General features: G+C 37.2%; 1 protein-coding gene across 1 annotated transcript; it reads right to left on the reverse strand.

Moving 5' to 3' along the window:
• Window positions 1-2,653: 2,653 nt before the first annotated feature.
• LOC123647992 (60S ribosomal protein L15) lies at window positions 2,654-3,353 on the reverse strand. The gene has a single exon (XM_045565674.1). It carries the CDS (start codon window positions 3,318-3,320, stop codon window positions 2,706-2,708), a length of 615 nt encoding a protein of 204 aa, XP_045421630.1. The 5' UTR covers window positions 3,321-3,353; the 3' UTR covers window positions 2,654-2,705.
• Between the last annotated feature and the right edge of the window lie 16,787 nt (window positions 3,354-20,140).

Consider the following 20,140-nt stretch of genomic DNA (forward strand, 5'->3'; position numbering starts at 1 on the left):
TAAGTATATGTTTAACTGGGTTTTTTTTTGCATTTTTTTATTGTGGCAAAAAACATAACGTAAACTTTTCCATTTTAACCATTTTTAAGTGTACAGTTTAGAGGTGTTAAGTATTTCACATTGTTGTGAAACAGATATCCAAAACTATTTCCATCTTGTGGATATGAACGTATATACTCATTAAACAACTCCCCTTTTCCCCGTTCTCCCATCTCTTGGTAACTATCATTCTATTCTCTGTTTCTATGAATTTGACTACTTAAGATACCTAATATAAGTGGAGTCATACATTATTTGTCTTTTTGTGACTGGCTTATTTCACTTAGTATAATGTCCTCAAGTTTTATCCATATTGTAGCATGTAACAAGATGTCCTTTCTTTTACGGCTGAATAATATTTCATTGTATGTATATACCACTTTTGTTTATCCATCTATCCTTCAGTGGACATTTGGGTTGCTTCCACCTCTTGGCTATTGTGAATAGTGCTGCTGTGAACATGGGTGTGTAATGTTTACTATATGTAATGTTTAGCATATGTTTACTTTTGAAGAAACTGCCAAACTCTTTCCTAAAATGGATGCACCAAATTATATTCCAGCCAAGAGTGTATGAAAGTTTCAGTCCTTCTATATCCTCATCAACATTTGGGTGTGGTCAGTCTTATTAATTTTGGTTCTTCTAATAGGTATGTAGTGGTATCTCACTGTGGCTTTAATTTGCACTTCCTTGATGGCTAATGATGTTGAGTGTTTTTTCATGTGCTTATTGCTATCTTTATATCTTCTTTGGGAAGGTTGAGGACCATCAGTCCAACAATGAGTTGGGTGGAAACTCTCCCAAAGTCAGAGCTGCTTGTTGTTAATATTTTTACTGCAGCTGTTCAAGACAATGGTACTAAAGAGTTGAGTATGGGTATGTTCTTTCTTAAGGCTGTGATCTAAGTATGATAATGGCTCTCTTTTTAAATGTTTTGGACTTTATCATCTCTTCAATCTTTGGTGAATTTTTGAAATTGGGTTGTTTATTTTCTTACTGTCTAGTGTGAGAGTTAGTTTCTTTATATCCTTGATTAAAACCCTTTATCAGATATATGATATTTTCAAATATTTTCTCCTGGTCTGTGACTTGTCGTTCTCTTTTTTTTTTTTTTTTTTTTTTTTTTTTTTTTTTTTTTTTAGTTTAATAGACATTTATTCCTTTCATTAAACAACATCTACACAAAATCCAAATGTATAGGTTTTTTTAGAAAGTAATTTAGGTCTTAGGTCTCAATAAGTTTTATGAGCCTATTAACATTTTCTGGAAACTGATTAGCTGAGCCTTTTGAAACCCCTAGAGAAAAATTGGTTCAGGGAAACCAATTGGATTTTGAAATCAAACTACTTACTCTTAAGTCAGCAAACCCAGAATTTGGAAGAAATGGAGCAACCCCTCTTCTGTATTTTCCTCACACTCAAATTTACCCTGGGATCATTAGCCTAGTTCACTGAACACATGAAACATAAATGCAACACAATGTGGTGGGATGCTTAAAGTGAAGGTGAGCGCACAATTGATGGCCCAACTTTGTGAAAGGCTAACGATTTTTAGCGAATTTTGATCAGGGACAAACCGCAGATACATAAGGTTAGATTGAAAACCATGAATCTATAGACACCAACGATGACGCTTCCCCGTAACCTTACAGACTGAGTTGACCCAAGATGATTTGTTAAGAATGGACTGAGAATGACACACTTTTAAGCAGCCAACTACACTTACCCACTAATGTGGCTAGAGGATTCATAATGGTCACAAATTAGTGTTACACGTAAGTATTTAAAAATCTTGATTAAAGGTGACTTTAATTTTCTCACCTCACATTTGAAAGGTATTTACCTAATGGCCACTGGTTTACTAGCTTACCAACATAAAGTTAATGATTCTCATTTGCCTAACATTCAATTTCCATCAGTTTCAAAATACAGTGTAAATACCACTACTGTCTACTATGTATAGAATTCAGGACTCTAGATTTCATGGAGCCATGGGATTGAATCAGGAGCAGCTTTTATCTCTTACATTAACTTAAATGGTACAGTGGAGACTGAGGCAATGTTTAGGTTAACCCAGATTTGTTTCATTTGTAAGATAAGCCTCTTGCAACAAGTTCATTCAGTTCTGAAAAACAGTGGCATTTTGGAAACTTTTCTTTCAGAAACTAATGCAACACTGGATAATCTAAAGATGTGGGCTCTACATGAGAGCACATTTTTCTACATATGATGACAACATAGGGTTAGGATATCCTCCTTCCACCCTACAAATTTCTAAACAAAACCGAATGAAAAAACCAGAGCATTGCCATCATCCCAGTAAAGCTGTAGGTTTCACCACATGCACCAAACAAATCTACAAGGTAGTTGTAGCACTCCTCTTTTAAAGAGTTTATTTTACACCTATTATACCACACAGCATGTTTTAAACACTGACATATAACTCCCTAATAAGGTAAAGCAAAGACAAAAAAAGCTTATCTTATTAGAAACAAGATACACCATCACTTATAGTCTTCAAACATTATTGCACTTTTAACTTCATAATTTGACAAAGCATTCATGAAACAATCTGCAGACTAGTTTAACAGACAAATAACACCTTTAAGCAGACATGACCGTCCTAAATTGTTTATTAGGTATGAATTTTACAAACATCATATTATATTAGCGGTAACGGTGGAGCTGGAGAGTATTGCGCCTTCTCCAAGCTGCACGGCGAGAACCACCAATAGTGTGGTGGAACTTATGGCCCTTTCCAAGGCCACGGCTCTTGCGGCCTGCAGATGTCAGCCCACGCATCTCCCTGTGCTTGTGGACCGGTTTGGTGATCCACTGGGTGTCAGGATTTCTTCTGATAGCTTTATGGAATGGATCAATGAGGATAACCTCAAAAAATTTGTACGTAGAATCTTCACCAACCCAGTAAGAATTCAGGACTCTCAGAGCCCCACAGTGGCGTCCAGCTCGCTCCTCTGCAACCGACTGAAGGCTTCGAGCAAACTTTAGCTGGTTTACACCATGATGGACAGGCTTGCCATAGGTCGCACCCTTAGGAACTGGGCGTTTGCGGCCACCACGGCGGACACGAATCCTATATATGACGTAACCTTGCTTGGCCTTGTATCCCAGTCTGCGCGCTTTATCCGGGCGGGTGGGGCGGGGCGCCCTGTGGAGCGCAGAGAGCTGGCGGTATTGCCAGCAGCGGACCCTCAGAAGGAAGCGCATCACATCAGACTGCTTCTTCCTCCATAGCTCCTGGATATACTTGTACGCGCCCATCTTGGCTTACCTGATGGCTGCCGCCAGACGGAAAGGCTTGTCGTTCTCTTAATGATGTACTTAAAAAGCAGAAGTTTTAATTTTTATAAAGCTCAAATTATTAATTTTTTCTTTTATGGATCATACTTTTGTTGCCATGTCCAAGAAATCTTTGCCTAACCCAAAGACACAAAGATTTTTCCTGTGTTTTCCTCTAGAAGTTTTATATATATAGATTTTACCTTTAGGTCTCTGATCCATTTGAGTTAATTTTGGTATATTGTGCAAAATGAGGATCAAAGTTTATATTTTTGCATATGGACATTTAATTATTCCAGCACATTTTCTTGAAAAAACTATTCTTTCTTCACTGAATTACCTTTGTACCTTTGTCAAAAAGTTGGTTGTCCATATTTGTGGGTCTATTTCTAGATTTTCCATTCTGTTCTATTGAACTATCTTTACACCATTGCCACATTGTCTTGATGACTGTACTTTTATAAGTCTTGAAATCATGTAGCATTAGTCCTTCAACTTTATTCTTCGTTTTCAAAGTTGCTTTGGTTATTCTAGGTCCTTTGTACTTTCATGTAAATTTTAGAATCAACTTGTCAATTTCCACAGAAAAAGTCCACTGGGATTTTGATTGGGATTGTGTTGAATCTATAGGTCATTTTGGGAAGAATTGACATCTTACCAATACTGAGTCTTCTGAATACGATATATATATATATATTTTTTGAGACAGAATCTCGCTTTGTTGCCCGGGCTAGAGTGAGTGCCGTGATGTCAGCCTAGCTCACAGCAACCTCAAACTCCTGGGCTTAAACGATCCTACTGCCTCAGCCTCCCAAGTAGCTGGGACTACAGGCATGCGCCACCATGCCCAGCTAATTTTTTCTATATATATATATACTTTAGTTGGCCAGATAATTTCTTTCTATTTTTAGTAGAGACGGGGTCTCACTCTTGCTCAGGCTGGTCTTGAACTCCTGACCTCAAGCGATCCACCCGCCTCGGCCTCCCAGAGTGCTAGGATTACAGGCGTGAGCCACCGCGACTGGCCCCTGAATACGATATTAATATATCTCTCCATTTGTTTCAATCTTTAATTTTTCTCAACAATATTTTATAGTTTTACTACATGTTTTGCACATTTTTTGTCAGATTTATCCTTCCATAGTTCATATTTTTATGCTTTTTTTTTAAATTTAAATTTCCAATTATTCCTTGTTAAGCTGGTCTGTTTTCAACTTTTAGATTTATCTTATTAGATGCTTTTGTCTCCTCTCTCATTACTAACTGGGTGAACAGTTCAAAGATGCTTGGTTATTTTGAGAAAATTATTGGCCAAATCCTACTTGTGCAGCCCTGGGAAAGGAAAGATTGACCTTGAGCCTATTTTTACTACTTTTCATGCAGGCAGATTCCTTTTCTGGTATCACTGGATAAAGGGAACACTTCTGTGTGGTTCTTGTCTGGAGCCTCCTGATTCTCTGCCATGCAAACAAAACCCACAGAGACTGAGCTCCTGGCACAACTATTACCAGTTCTCTAATCACTTGGCTTCGGCTACTGAAGGTTACAGAGCTGCCTGGCAGGAAATGGGGCACAGACGGCAGGTGGCCCTGCCAGAGTAGCAGAAAAAGTGCTCTATTCATGGCAGATTGTACATCATGAACGCACAGTGACAACCCAGCATACCTGTCAGCCTCATGACAGACTGATTAGGTTAATTAAGTTTTTTTTTTTTTGTCTTCAAGCATAATCATTAGAGCTGTCAGCAGCATCAGTGATGCTAAAATGGAGAATCATATTTAAGGAGTGGCAGGGAAGATCCAGAAGGGTGCTTGTGTGGACATGGAAGGCAGTGGATTCATTTCAACCCCAGGGCAACCTGATTAAGGAGTATTGGGGGAAAAAGCAATTACGTTCAGTGGAGTTTATGGTGCTCTGAAGACATATGCAAATAACGTACATATGATAGCTTGGAAGTGATCTTAGCAGTCTTGTAAATGAGTCTCAGGGAAAGGGTCCATTTTCCAAAAACATTGGAACCACAGACTGCTTATGAACAGAACATGTTGAGATTTAATTACTAATGTGTTTGGCACAGTGACTACCCACAGGGGGCCCAGAAGCTAAGTAGAAGGTTTCACAGAGGGCATCGTTGGCTTTTGTGAAACCTTAAACCCAGAACTAGCAGTTTTATTTTAAGTAGAATTTGAGGTGTTACCTTAGTGAGATTGCAAGAGCAACAGAAGGGTATCCATGCCTCCAGCCCACTATGTTCATTTATGCCTGCAATTTCATAAATTCCTTTGATTTCCTTGTAACTACTGAGATTCTAGTACCTTTGGTGGGAGGGTAAGTCATTAGGCCTTTTCAGTCATTTAACCCCCAGTCTGAATGAATTTATCAGAAAACATTTTTTTCTGGTCCTTGGAGAATGTAATATAGGGGAGATGAAGGAACCTGAAGTGAGAGAGGGCAAAGGGATTTTAAAAAGAGAGGAAGAGAAAAAGGACACTAAAGTTACTACTTCAAATTTCACATAGGGCCAACTCTGTAAAAGCCACATAGGAGTATCAAAGGATGCTATCAACAAAGTGAAAGGACAGCCACAAAATGGGAGAAAATCATATATCTGTTAAGAATATAGTATCCAGAATATATGAAAAACTCTTGTAATTCAACAACAAAAAGACCAACAACCTCATTTAAAAATAGGCAAAGGACTGAATGGACATTTCTCAAAAGAAGATATACAAATGGCCAGTAAGCACATAAAAAATGCTTAACTTTGTTAATAATTAGGGAAAGACAAATCAAAATAATAATAAGATACTGCTTCATACCTACCAGATGTCTATAATCAAGAAAATGGAAATTAAAAAGTGTGGAAGAAGATATGGAGAAATTGGAACTCTCATACATTGTTGGTGGGAATGTAAAATAGTACAGCCACTGTGGAAAATAGTTTGGAGGTTCCTCAAAAAGATAAATACAGAACTGCCACATGACCCAGCAATTCCATTCCTAGGTACATATATGAAAAAATTGAAAACGGGTGTTCACAGAAAAATCTGTACATGAATGTTCATAGCAAGCACTGTACACAATAGCCCACAAGTTTAAACAACCCAAATGTCCGTCAACTGATGAATGGATAAATAAAATGTAGTATATTGATACAATGGAATATTATATAGCCATAAAAATGAATTAAGTACTGATACATGCTACGACATGGTTGCACCTTGAAAATGTTATGATAAGCTAAAGAAGCCAGACACAAAAGGCCACATGTTGTGTGATTCCAGTTATATGAAATATCCAGACCAAGAAAATCCATAGAGACAGAAAGCACATTAGTGGTTGCCAGGAGTTAGGGTAAAGGGGCAATGGGGAGTGACTGCTTAAGGAGTATGGGGTTTCCTTATGTAGTGATCAAAATCTTCTGGAACAGATAGTGGTAATGGTTGTACAATGTTGTGAATGTACTAAAAGCCACTGAACTGTATACTTTAAAATGGTTAAAATGGTGAATTTTATTATATGAATTTTACCTCAATTAAAAAATAGATAAGGCACCTTTTGGCTAATGCTAAGGAAGCCCAATATTTGCAAATGACAATTCATGGAGAGACAATCCAGTGTTATGGGGGTGTCCAGAGAATATGTCACCAGCCCAGTTTTTGCAAAGCCTCATTAGGCAAAAGGGCTTCAAAAGTGTAACTCTTTCTATTCTTCCTGCTATATTGTCAGGCTCCAACATAGGAGTTAGAAGCAGAATAAAGGAAGACAGGCAAGGGAACAAGTAACTTTCCAACACAAGAAACATAAATGCTCTGAAGCTAAATTAAAGACTAAGTCATAAAAATTTGTCATAATCAAGGAAAATGCCAGGAACCAGTGCTCAATATAGAACAAACAGAGAGAGCCTTGTCATCCACCTCCTGAAAATAAATGCCTTTTTTTCTGTCATTTACAGCTCCAAGTCTTCGGGCTTTAAAATACACACACCTATTGAAGCCAGCTATATACATACATTTTTAATCTGAAAAGTTATTTGAAGTTTCCCAGATATTAGAAAGATTCAGTGGTTGATTTCCTCCTCCTCCCCTTTTCTAGGCATAATTGAGATTTTTTTCTTAACTGGGAAAAACAAAATGGAATTCAATACTGCTGAACCAGAGAGACAGTTCACTGCAAGTATTTCTACTATATTCAGTGATACAGCTAATAGTTCCATAATAATTTAATCTCTACTGATAAACCACAGTTAAGGGCACTGTATGAAAAGATTCATTGTTACTGTTGTTACCTGAAAACTCACTTGGCTGGACCACGATGAGTTAAGGGTCATGGGTTTGGTGGTCATATGGATTACTTTCTGTCTCTCATGGTCTCAAACTGTCCCCTTAAGTAGCCATCCTAAAAACATCACTAAGTGAGTTTATCATCCAAGCTGGAAGAAAAAACACGTGAGAGACTTTCTGTTTCTGGTCTGGCATGTAAGGAGCTTAGAAGTCATCACTCCATCCTAGCAACAAGTCAAAACCTGAAAAAACTGAAAAATCAAGAAACCATCAGTCTTCTTAGATCCATCAAAGAAGTGAAATCCCAGGGAAAACCACTACCCTCAAAATTGGAGAGACAGAATGTTCTCTCCAAATGAATACAGAGAGAATCATAACTTACTGGAGCAGAAACCCTAGAGTAGAAAACTCCTTGAGAACCTGTGCTGAGGTAAAAAAAAAAAAAATCTAAATTATAATTGAAAAATTGCTGGAGGCTTAGTGTGGACAAGTCTGAGAGTTAAACTCTAGGGAACCCAGGATTGGGGAAGGGTTTCCCACATTTTTGTGAGTTTTACCTCCAGGAACTCAACCAGGTCCTCACAGTGTATATCAGAGGAAAATCCCCTCATGCTTCCAGCAGGAGGAGAGAAAAAAATAATCATTTTGAGAAATGCCAGAGTATTCAGTTCTTCTTAAGGCCTGTCCTCAAGATAAACTATTTTATAAGAGACTAAACTATTGGGTTTTTTTCGCCACTTAACTGACCTGGGGTGGGGGGGAAGGAAATATCTAATTCTGGCCTGTTCTAGCCTTCCGTATGATTGAAGGAAAATACTCAACATCAGCCCACTCTAGCCATCCTGTCCCACCTGCTGAGGGTATAGCAGGGTGAGAGGACTGAGAAGCATTTGTGAAGTTCACAGTCCAGAAGCAAAGGCTCTCTAAAAGACTGAGCCCTAATCACAGGACTGTAGAACTCTACCCCTCTCCTCACACCTCACTACCATATTACTAAAGGCCTATTTATGGCAGTTCCTTTTACTGTGTATATCATGTCTGGTTATCATATCTTGGTAACCAGACATGATTTACCAGGCATACTAAAAGCAAAAACACAGATTGAAGAGACAGAGCAAGCACCAGAATCAGACTTAGATATGGGAGGGATGTTGGAATTATCAGACTGTGAATTTAAAATAACTATGATTATTATATGAAGGGCAGCAATGGATAAAGTAGACAGCATGGAAGAACAGATGAGCAATGTTAACCACAGAGATGGAAATTCTAAAAAGGAATAAAAAATGCTGGAGATTGAAAACACTGTAACAGAAATGAAGAATGCCTTTGATGGGCTCTGTGGTAGACTAGACATGGCTGAGGAAAGAATCTCTGAGCTTGAAGATATCTCAATAAAAACTTCCAAACTGAAAAGCAAAGAGAAAAAACATGGACAAAAACCACAACAAAATATTCATTGACTGTGGGACAACTATAAAAGATATAACATATAAGCAATGGGAATATCAGAAGGGGAATAAAGGAAGGAAGGAACTGGAGAAATATTTAAAGTTTTAATAACTGAGAATTTCCCAAAATTAATGTGAGATACAAACCAAAAATCCAAGGAGCTCAGAGAGTGTCACACAAGATAAATGCCAAAATAATCTAGACCTAGATGTTTGTTATATTCATACTGAAGAATATCAAAGATAAAAAATCTTAAAAGAAGTCAGAGGAAAAACAACCTTACCTACAGAGGAACAAAGAAGAATTATATCTGACTTTTCATCAGAAATCATGCAAGCAAAATTAGAATGGTGTGAAATATTTAAAGTGTTGAAAGAAAAACCAGTGTGGAATTCTGTACCCTGTGAAATTATCCTTCAAAAAGTAAAGGAGAAATAAAGACTTTCTCAGACAAACACAAATTGAGAGCATTTGTTGCCAGTAAACCTGCCTTGCGAGAAATATTAAAAGAAGTTCTTCAGAGAGAAGGAAAATAATATAGGTCAGAAACATGGACCTACATAAATAAATGAATAGCAGCAGAAAAGGAATGGTGAAGATAAAAACTTTTATTTTTCTTATTAATAATAGCAGAAATGTATTTGTCTATGTATTATGTATGTAAAGGGATGGGAGGGAGGAATTAGGATTATTATTATAAGGTACTCACACTACCCATTAAATGGTATAGTGATATTTGAATGTGGACTTGGATTAGTCATAAATGTATATTGCAAACTCTGGGGCAACCACTAAAGAAAGGAAAAAAGAAGTTATCACCGTTAAGCTGAGAAAGAAAAGAAAACAGAATCACCTAAAATGCTCAGTTGAAACCAGAAAAAGCAGAAGAAGATTAGAAGACAAGAATAGGAACAGAGAACAAGGGCAACAAATAGAAAATAGTAAAAATATGGGAAAAATTAATCCAAACATATCAGTAATCACTTTGAATATCAATGGTCTAAATGCACAAATTAAAAGGCAGAGATTATCAGAGTAGATCAAAAAACAAGACCCAGCTATATGTTGCCTATGAGAAACCCACTTTAAATATAAAGACACATATGGATTAAACATATAGGGATGAAGAAAGATATACCATGCTACACTAATCAAAAGAAAGCAGGAGTAACTATAATTTCAGACAGAACAGACTCCAAATCAAGGACGTTATCAGGAATAAAGAGTGGCATTACATAATGATAAAGGGGTCAATTTTTCAAGAGCTTATAGAATCCTTAATGTGTTTGTACCTAACAACATAGCATCAAAATATGTGAAGAAAAGACTAATAGAACTGCAAAGAAAAATAGATGAATATACTATCATAGTTGGAGATTTCAACAACCCTCTATCAGAAATGGCCAGATCCAGTAAGCAGATAATCATAAAAGATATACTTGAATTCAACAATAACATCAATCAACTAGATTGACATCTATAGACTGTTTCATCCAACAACAGCAGAATACCTGTTCTTCTCAAACTCACATGAAATAATCACCAAGACTGATCATATTCTGGTCCATGAAACACACCTTATCAAATTTAAAAGACTAGAAATCATATAATGTCTGCTCTCAGACCACAGAGGAATTAAACTACAAATGAATAACAGAAAGATAGGTGGAAAATCTCAAAATAAGTGGAGATAACAACATACTTCTAAGTAATGGAGAAATATATGAGTGACTCTGGCTGTAAAGAAGACATGGAGGATGTTGCAAGTTCTCTGTCAGGGATAAAATTATTCTACCTTCAAATTATTCTACCTTCAAAACTAGAAGCTAATGTAATAAGACAAGAGGATCCTTAGGGCAGTGAAATTATTCTGTATTACGCTACAATGGTGGATACATGTCATTATACATTTGTCAGAACCCATGTGATGTACAACACCAAGAGTGAACCCTAATGTAAACTATGGACTTTGAGAGATAATAATATATCAATGTAGGTTCATAGATTATAACACATGTACCACTCTGGTGTGGGATTTTAATAGTTTGGAAGGCTGTGCATATATGTGTCGGGGGGTGTATGGGAAATCTCTATACTTTCCACTCAGTTTTGCTGTGAACCTAAAACTGCTATAACAAATGAAGTCTATTAAAAAAAAGTACTAGATCTTGATGATGGACCAATAACTGTCTTTCATCTTTATTTACTAAGAAAAGCATAAAATTTCCAGGCAGCAATTTTTAGGTATTTAACGCATTTGTGGTAAATGAATAAATATATGAGTGACTCTGGCTGTGAAGAAGATATAGAGAATGTTTCAAGTTCTCTATCAGGGATAAAATTTTTTTACCTTCAGATCAACTTGTCAGTTTCCTAAGTTTACTTCTGTCATAAAGACATTGTGAATAGCAACAGGACCAATTCACAGTGGAGATTACAAATTGAATCTGATAGAAGTTTTTAAAAACTTGGCATGCAAATATTATTTTAAAAGAACATTCATATTGGGAAAACATGGAGTAAGTAAAATTAAAAATAGGCTGTGATAAGAACAAGTCTTTCAATTTCTAGCCATTTCTCATGATGTTTCTCTAACAAAAAGAAAAAAAGCAACCACAAAAGAAAAAACAAAAATAAAAGCTACAATGATAAAAAATTTCAAAATTAACAAATTTTTTTAAAAGGTTAAATAAATAGGAAAGAAAAAGCAAAAACAAAACATAAGATAGAAATAAAGGTAAAAGAAAACAATGAAAAGATACCGTCAACTTTGTGTCAAGTAACCTCAGCTATAGTGTTTAGTTAAGTGGTAAAGGAAAGAATTTTATGTGAAACCAGGAAATGAGAAGAAATGAGTCTAAGCCAGAGAAAAGACTGGATGGTCCAGTTTCACCAGCTTCACACTACCTCAAGTATCTTCTGGGGCATACCTTTTATTTATCTACTAGAAACTTATTAGAAACATTATCTTTTAGAACATGTTTTAAATATCCAAGATTTTAGAGACTTTGCTAAGAGAAGCCCTGATTTGGAATCCATGTGAGAAAATCCTTGAGGAATATAGGTAACAATTGCCTGGAGTTTGTCTTGCATCTTTACCCAAAAGGGCCAAAAAAATAATTCAAAGTCCATCGACATCATCCTTGCCTCTTACTAATATTAATCTGGATTACTGTTTTTTTAAATCTCACAGCCTCCTGAGAAATAATACACATTCTGATTTCTTAGAAACTACTCCACAGTTGAAACTCCTCACCCATCTAATGTCTCAGCATTAGGGTGTGAAGACCTAAGAAATGGAAGAATCCAAATAAAACGGTATTATTCTACTTATCCTGAGGCCAGTGTTTTAGTATGGCAGGGAGGTCCTACCATCCTTTAGTGCTCTTCCCTCACATATTATTTTTGTTCTTCCTGTTCTTTTCCTTTTACTTCTCTTCTTCTCCCTGCTGTCACCACCTCCTTCTCCTCCTCCACATTCTTATTCTTCTAATTTTTCCATTTAGCTTATCCCCAAATCATTCCACTCCAAAGGATAGCTATAGATATCTTATCCCCATCAAGAAAGGAAGAATAAGATATGTAACATTAGGTGTATTAAGTTAAAAGAATTCAGCTCATGACACAATGTTTAAAACACCATAAATTCTCTCTCTAGGGATTACCCTTAACCAAATAATCCTTGACTATTCAGGGCATTATAATAACACAAAATAAATTTTCAAATATCATTGAGGCAGTTTGCTATTTGCCAGTTAGATATACTTATCTATAAGGTTTCTTGAAGCTCCAGTGGTGCAGTCAACACACAGTACTTATAGACAGTTTCTTGCTCTTATTGAAGTTCATCAGCTTGCAGCCTTCATGAACTAAGGCCTCTTTGCTGGACATTAACCAGAAGTCTATGTGGCAAATTGTGTGACTCTGGTTTTTGTCAATCCTAGTTTCCATTAACGAGTTGTTTTAGCTCTGGGGCCAGTGGATGGTTTTGGTTATATAGTTACCTGAGCCCTAGTTTCTTCGTAATCAAACAGGCCTCAAATTTCCTCCTCCATCTCAGTTCTGTGATTGTTTGACATTTACAAAATTTAAAAATGCAATATGGTCTCTAAGCATTTCCATAAATGGAAACCACATTTGTCAAATGAGTTCTAAACCAGGAAATTCGGCAAGAGGACTCCTGTGTGTCGTGTCTCCTGTCCCAACACACCTAGCATCTCTCATGAAGAGTCAGAAGCTGTTGCATCCTCCCAGAGGAGGCTGGATCCAGCCAGTAGGCAAGAACATTCTTTGGGTCTTTCCAAAACTTTTCACAGACGATGCACATGGGACAACTCATCGTGAAGTTGAAATTATATGCAAGTCTGTATACAATTAAATTTCAAAATAGATTTCTTAGAATCATGTTTGTCTGATTTTTTGCTGATTTGATGGTAAACATGAAAGCCCAAAGGATGCTGGGAAAACCTTTGTATTTTTAAGCCACAAATAGTCTAATTAACTTAAAAGAATGCACTTCCAAAGCAAAACAAAACATTTAAAGAACCATATTCATGGTTTCAGAAAGAAATATTGGCACTATAAAAACAGCAATGCATTGCTATTGAATTTATCTTGCCCATTGTCTTCTACACATGAGGGGGGAGGACCACAGGAGCCTTATCATCCTTCAATGTTTGTTGAATGAGTAGTAGTTTATGTAAATGCAGAAAACCTCAGGTACAGAGTGATGCTAAGGGGATCTAAAGAGTTTCTTAGCTGAGAGTCCTGCTGCTATTTGGGAAGATTTGAGAATTCAGTGGTTTTATAAATGTAAACACAACCCCAGAGATTTTTCAGAGTCAAGTTTTACAAAGGGGAGGACAAAGAATATCTATAATAAGCACTGTTGGAAAAATACTGTGAATTGGGAAAAATGGTCTTGGATATTTTCACCTAATATTTCTGGGAATTCCTCAACATTCACTGTCCTCAAGATTACTCTACCTCTCACTGTCAAAGCCTGGTTTTAGGAGAGGATCTGGGAAATTAATTCTCCCAAGTTTTAGTAACTGGAACAGTTTACTGTGATACATTAACTTATTTTCAACTGACAAAAAAGGTTTACTATATTGTAATAGTTATTTTGCTTACTTTTTAATAGAGATCAATGTCTTAACCCAAGGTGATGTGTTACTAATGGAGAATTAAAGACATCAGTCAGAGCATGAGAGGAGGTGATTTTGCAGAAGAAATACTTTCAAGCAAATTAAACTGTTTACTTCACCCACTTCACCTATTTTAAAGGCCTAGTAATTGACCATCTAGTGGTATTTTGGCCTTCCTACATATTAAGAATAGTCAGTACAAACAAAACAAGGGGACACCTAAGATGATAAGAGATTGCTTATCATCGAAATAAGCAATCTCTAGTGGACCTACGAATTTCACTGCAAATCTCTCAGCAGCTTGTTTATGACCCAGGCTCAACTGGGTACTCAGATAGCAATCTCTGTTTTCAAAGAGGAAAAGTTTAATTGCTTTTGTCTTTGTTGAAATAAAAATAGCCTTTCTGCATTCATGGGATCGAATAGATAGATTCTTTTTGATAATTAATATAAATTCTGTTCTTTTATAACAATCCTTGGGCTGTGTTTTCCTTAATATTTCCATTAAATTGTTATCTCTTGGAAATCAAAAATATCTTTGGTACTTTTTAAAACTGTGTTTATGGACATATTCTCCACGTCTCCCCTTTCTTATTCCTCTCTAAATTGCTTATATCTAAGCAAGTTAATACTCTGTCATTATATGTTTAATTCATTTTAAAATATGTGTCCAGAAATGTTTGTGCTAGAAGCAGACTGGCCCTTTGAATACTGTGAGTTGGCTCCATCACTGCAAATTTTTGCTCTGTGCCTTGCACGTGAACTGTGTTGTAGACCTGTAAGCTCCCTGCCATATACAAACACACTCTCCTCATTTTTTTTTATATTCAAAATTTCCAACAGGAAAGTAACCATGATATAATGTAACTGATCTCAGAGGCTTGTTTGTCTTTTCTTTATAAACTCCTAACCTTTTCCTGACTTAGCAGAAAGTATGTAAGGCTCAGGTTAGGTCAACAACAGAGTCAAGGTTAACTGTGGGAGAGTGACATGGGAAAGAACTCAACTAGTCCAAACACTGAAACATCAATAGGCAATTTAGACTAACTGTAACACAAGCCATCACTTCAGGTACATGAGCACTTAATATATTTTGTTAATAGACTCTAAGACTCTTAGTATCTGCTTTTTCCCTTTGCTTCAGTGTGGGGCTTTCATTGCTCTTAAAACATTGTATCTTCTGCTGGGAATAATTCTGTTCTTGGCCACTGGAACAGCTCGTAAATTATATCTCCTCAATTAGAGTACAACCATCAACGGAATGGTTTCCTAGTCCCCTGGGAAGGCCAGGTGGAATAGCTACTTACAGAAGTGATTAAGTGTGGAACTTTTGCTTTAGGCATAGAGCAGCGGTTGATTTAGGAGCTTTTTCATTTACATTTGGAGTTGTGTTTATTTTGGCTATATCAGTTTCTACATCTGAGCAAAATACAACTCCAAGCTTATGTCACCAGAATTAACTGTGGAAGAGAGAAATGGGGATGGGCTCCAGGGGCCACAAGATCTCTTGACCATATATCCATATGACAGAGCTCCTCTGCCATTCCAGGTCTATTTCTGTGCTTGAAGGAAGAATATCTTCACATGTGGGATAAAGTCTTATATGAACACACTTGGTTTCACTTCTGCACGTGATTTCTTGCTTTGAGTTTGTCAGTTTAATTTAATCTCAGAGGATTCCAGTGCTTCCAAATTAGGGGGAAAAATTCTGTAATCAAATAAATGTTGAGAGCTGTTGGGCCAAACAAACAGAAAGATAAATAGTTCTTTATTAAAGAGCCATTAATAGATACACTAATGTCCATTGTGGATCTTCAAGAGTGAAGGACAGGAGCATTTTCCAAAGACATTTGACCTTGGAAGATTTTTCTCTGTTCAGAGTGTCTCTGAAAATCTCACGTTCTGCAAGGAATCAAACCACAGTCACATTTCAGTTGAAAGCATGCCTCAGTCAGTCATTCGCACTCACTCTGGCACAAATCAGAACCATGACTTTGCTGACTCGGTGGAATTCCATGAGCAATGTTATTTGGACCAGATCGACAGCCAGTTGCAATATCCTATCACTAAAAGACAGTTTAGGAGATAGGGTGTGCTTGTGTGCTTTTTAAAATCTAAAGCTCATAAAGTAGCCCAGAAAGAATTATTTTTATTTGATTATTGAGAGTTTCACCAGGGCCCAACAGAATTGAGGATTCATGGGAGAAAGAGAAGTCTGTGGTAGAGCACAGCAGGTGGCCACAGTGACAAAATCCTTGAAATGTTAAAGATGCAACTCCTATTCCCTGGCTTCCCTGAAAAGTCTCTTAGGAATCTATCACTGAGAAATTTACCTAAGTTTTTGTATCATATCTTGGGGCTACTATGGTGTTACTGCTATGATGTTAAAAAATTATTCTGCTTATGTGAACAAAAATTTATCTTAGTTTGTATGGGCTGCTATAACAAAATACCTTAGACTGGGTAATTTATAAACAACAGAAATTTATTTCTTATAGTTCTGGAGACTGGGAAGTCCAAGATAAGGGCACCAGAGATGCTTCATAGATAGTGACTTACTGCTGTGCCCTCACATGGCAGAAGGGGCTAGGAGGCTTCCTCAAGCCTCTTTTATAAGGGCACTAATTCCACTCAGGTGGGCAGAACCCCCATTATATAATCACCTCCTAAAGGCCCCAGCTCTTAGTACTATCACATTGGGTATTAGGTTTCAACATATGAATTTTGGGAGGGCACATACATTTAAACCACAGCAATATTATTAAATCTTCAAGGGATGCTAGAGTATTTAGGTTGATGTTTGTGGTACAAAGAGGTTCAAACTAAAACAGAAAAACTGGTATTTCTTGGTTTGACTCTGGTGTGGAAAGAAGTTTTATTGGTAGGACTAAAAGACTGCTTCCTATTCTGTATCCACAGGGCCTATTTGTATCCACAGGGCCAGAGAGAAAGAAGGTAGCAGAAAGATGAGATGACTCACTAGTCTATGACCAGGCCAGGCCAATTCTAGCCATAGGTTCAGCCAGATCAGAACTGGAGTGGCTTAGAGGACAATGGCATGGATTATTTTGGTCAATTTTATTGGCCTAGTCATCTAAAGCTCCTTTCAGAGGATCTGATGCTACCTATATCTAAAGTAGAAATGAAGATATTTAGAGATATTTTTCTCATATTAGAAACCAGGGGACTGAGGCTTAGAAAGATTTTATAAGAAGCTATAACGGTGGCTTCAGGATCAGAGTGCAGTATCTTTGAGAAGCATTCAAACTATTTTTCTACCATAGTAATAAACATCTATTTTTGATAGAGCAGATTTTCATGGGCTCTTACAGTTAGATAAACCTATACACTATAAATCATCTTGCTTTAAAAATCATAAAATGGCTAGATGGAGGAAAAATATGGAAAGAGAGAGCTTTGGCTAAAGATGCAAAGCAGATAGGAGAAAGCTTGAGGTGATATTTTGAGTCTGTACAGAGATGAAATATATCCTTGTTGAAAGTAGATGGTCTTCCCAACAAGTGCCTCTCAGATACCTGAGTCACAGAGTGATGTGCCAGTCCAGAGAAATATGTTTTAGTAATAGTCTGTTTCCTCAGAGACTTATAGTAAGGATGTAGAAGCATGCTAAAAACTGTCACTCCTTTGGTGAAAACAAAAACCCCCAGACAAAATAAAGAGTATACTTTTCTATAGGGCAAGGGAATTGGGATGGATGCAATAAAGCCTAATGAATTTAATTCTAAGAGAAATAAGCATTGCATATGTAAGCAGGGAGCTGTGACAGCTTTTATACCTGGGCTATGTGGCTGGTCTATGTATAGGTAGAAACAGGGTACAGATGGAGAGACTTTTCAGAGATGGAGGGAAGTTGGCCAAGTTTTGTAGAACCACATGATGTGGCTAGAAGGATTGGATTCTGGAACAGCCTTAAATGCAAAGATAGATCACCTGGCCCAACAATTCTGTTACTCACCCCCACCATGAGGTTTGCTGAGAAAAACAGCAGTAGGTGAGTGATAGATAAGCAGAAAGAAATTGCCTAACTCTACACAGTCTGGGGCCCTGACAGAGTTTAATCCAAAGGTAAACCAAAAATATCTGAAAGTTCAGCCAATCTTCACCCAGCTCAATTACTGACAAAGTCAAATAGTCAGCCGCTTGGGGTGATGAAAGTTGGGCTAAACACAGGTAAACTTACTGTCATATGAGTTTTTCAACTCTTTGTTGGCATCTAGTCTATCTTGACCATGAGGAGAGTTTATGTCATCTGGTCTTAAGGTCAAGTCAGAATTTAGCCTAGAACAGGAGAGAGGGGTGTTGGTGAGCTTCAATGATCATTGGCAAAGAATAAGTAAAAGTGAAATTCACTCCATCCCTGCTGCTATCTCAGATGTTCTCTGTCTGTCCATTGGCGAACAGCACTCTGTCAAATCACTTGTTTCAAAAACAAAGAACATGGCAGTGCCATTCTTATCAGTTCTCAGCTTTGCATAGGCCAAAAGGAATCCTTTGAAACCCAGGGTGCAAGAAAAGGCAACTGGGATTTCTGACCCGCCCATATCAAATTGCAATCTCACATAACCAAGCCAGAACAATTGTAAATAGCTGTTCCATAAGCTTGGGGAAAAGCAGGTCCATTTTTGTCTCAGCGTATGGTGCACTTCATTTGTGGGTCATTTTGAGGTAGTGCAGTCTTGCAAAGAGATCAGTCCTTTTGGTTGGGCCAACAGAAGAATTCAGGAGGCAATGGTGGGGAAACATTTCAGAGGTACCAATGAACTGCACCCAAGAACTGGGATTTAGACAACTCACATCTCCACGAACATCAAGAGAAGGGGACATATAGATTTCCTGGTGTATTTTAATTTAAGAATCAGAGCATAATTCCAAAAAGACTGACAGAGTAGTCAAATTCATAGAGGCTGAAACCAGAATGTGGCTGACAGGGACTATGGGATGAGGGGACTAAGAAAATATTGTTCATTGATTATAGCTATTTAGTTTGGGAAGATGAGAAAAGTTCTGGAGATGGATGGTAGTGATGGTTTCACAACAATGTAAATGTACTGGTAGGGCTTGATAGGAGGTCAATAGACTACTTAGCATCTGGCAGACTCTGTGTACACTTCTCCAAGTGCATCTCCCTCCCAATCTGAGGTTTCTCTCGGCCACTGTAAACATACAAGTCTGTCTTGGAGGGGAAAAGGTAAGATTAGGAGATAAGGAATCTAACCAATTTGGGTAACAATAATAAAACTAAAAATGACATTAACATTAAAAGTCTGTACTAGGCATTGTGCTATCATTTTATCTGTAGTTTATTCAACCCAGGACTGAGCAGACATCTATTGGTCTGATTTTAGGAAGAATTCTTACATGCCTAATGCCCTTATCAATGAACCTGACTAACCGGCTTCAGGGTCAGCAAATGAGGTTGGTGACATGGAGGGTCAGCTACTTGTGAAGCAGATATTAACGTCCTTGTAGCTCACTTTCAAAAATGCGTGAACCATAAGGGTCCTTCTAAAGAAATCAAACTTTCTCCTACCCCAGAGAGGAAATCCATAGTCCCTTGTTTGAGGAACAATGACTTAAAAAACTGAAGACTTCTTCATGAAACTGTCATGTGAGTGCAAATCACCACTGCAGAATGGAAGTGTTGTCTTTCTGATACTACTAAAGTTTTAAATTATCATCATAACAAAAATACCAAATTAAAAAAATTTAATTTTCTTATAGTTCATGGAGCTCTTCCCCTTTTCAAGAATATTCCCAGGGATCTCTGTTTGAGAAATACTTCTCTTAGAAAATTTTGGGAGCCTCTGACAGCCATGGTTGATGGGGTAAAAATAGAAAAAAATTAAAGATTTTGGGGTTGTGGTGAATATTCATCAAACTCATTTTTAAAAATGGGTTT

Source organism: Lemur catta, chromosome 12 (genome assembly GCF_020740605.2).
Source record: "Lemur catta isolate mLemCat1 chromosome 12, mLemCat1.pri, whole genome shotgun sequence".
In the NCBI taxonomy this organism is placed as follows: domain Eukaryota; kingdom Metazoa; phylum Chordata; class Mammalia; order Primates; family Lemuridae; genus Lemur; species Lemur catta.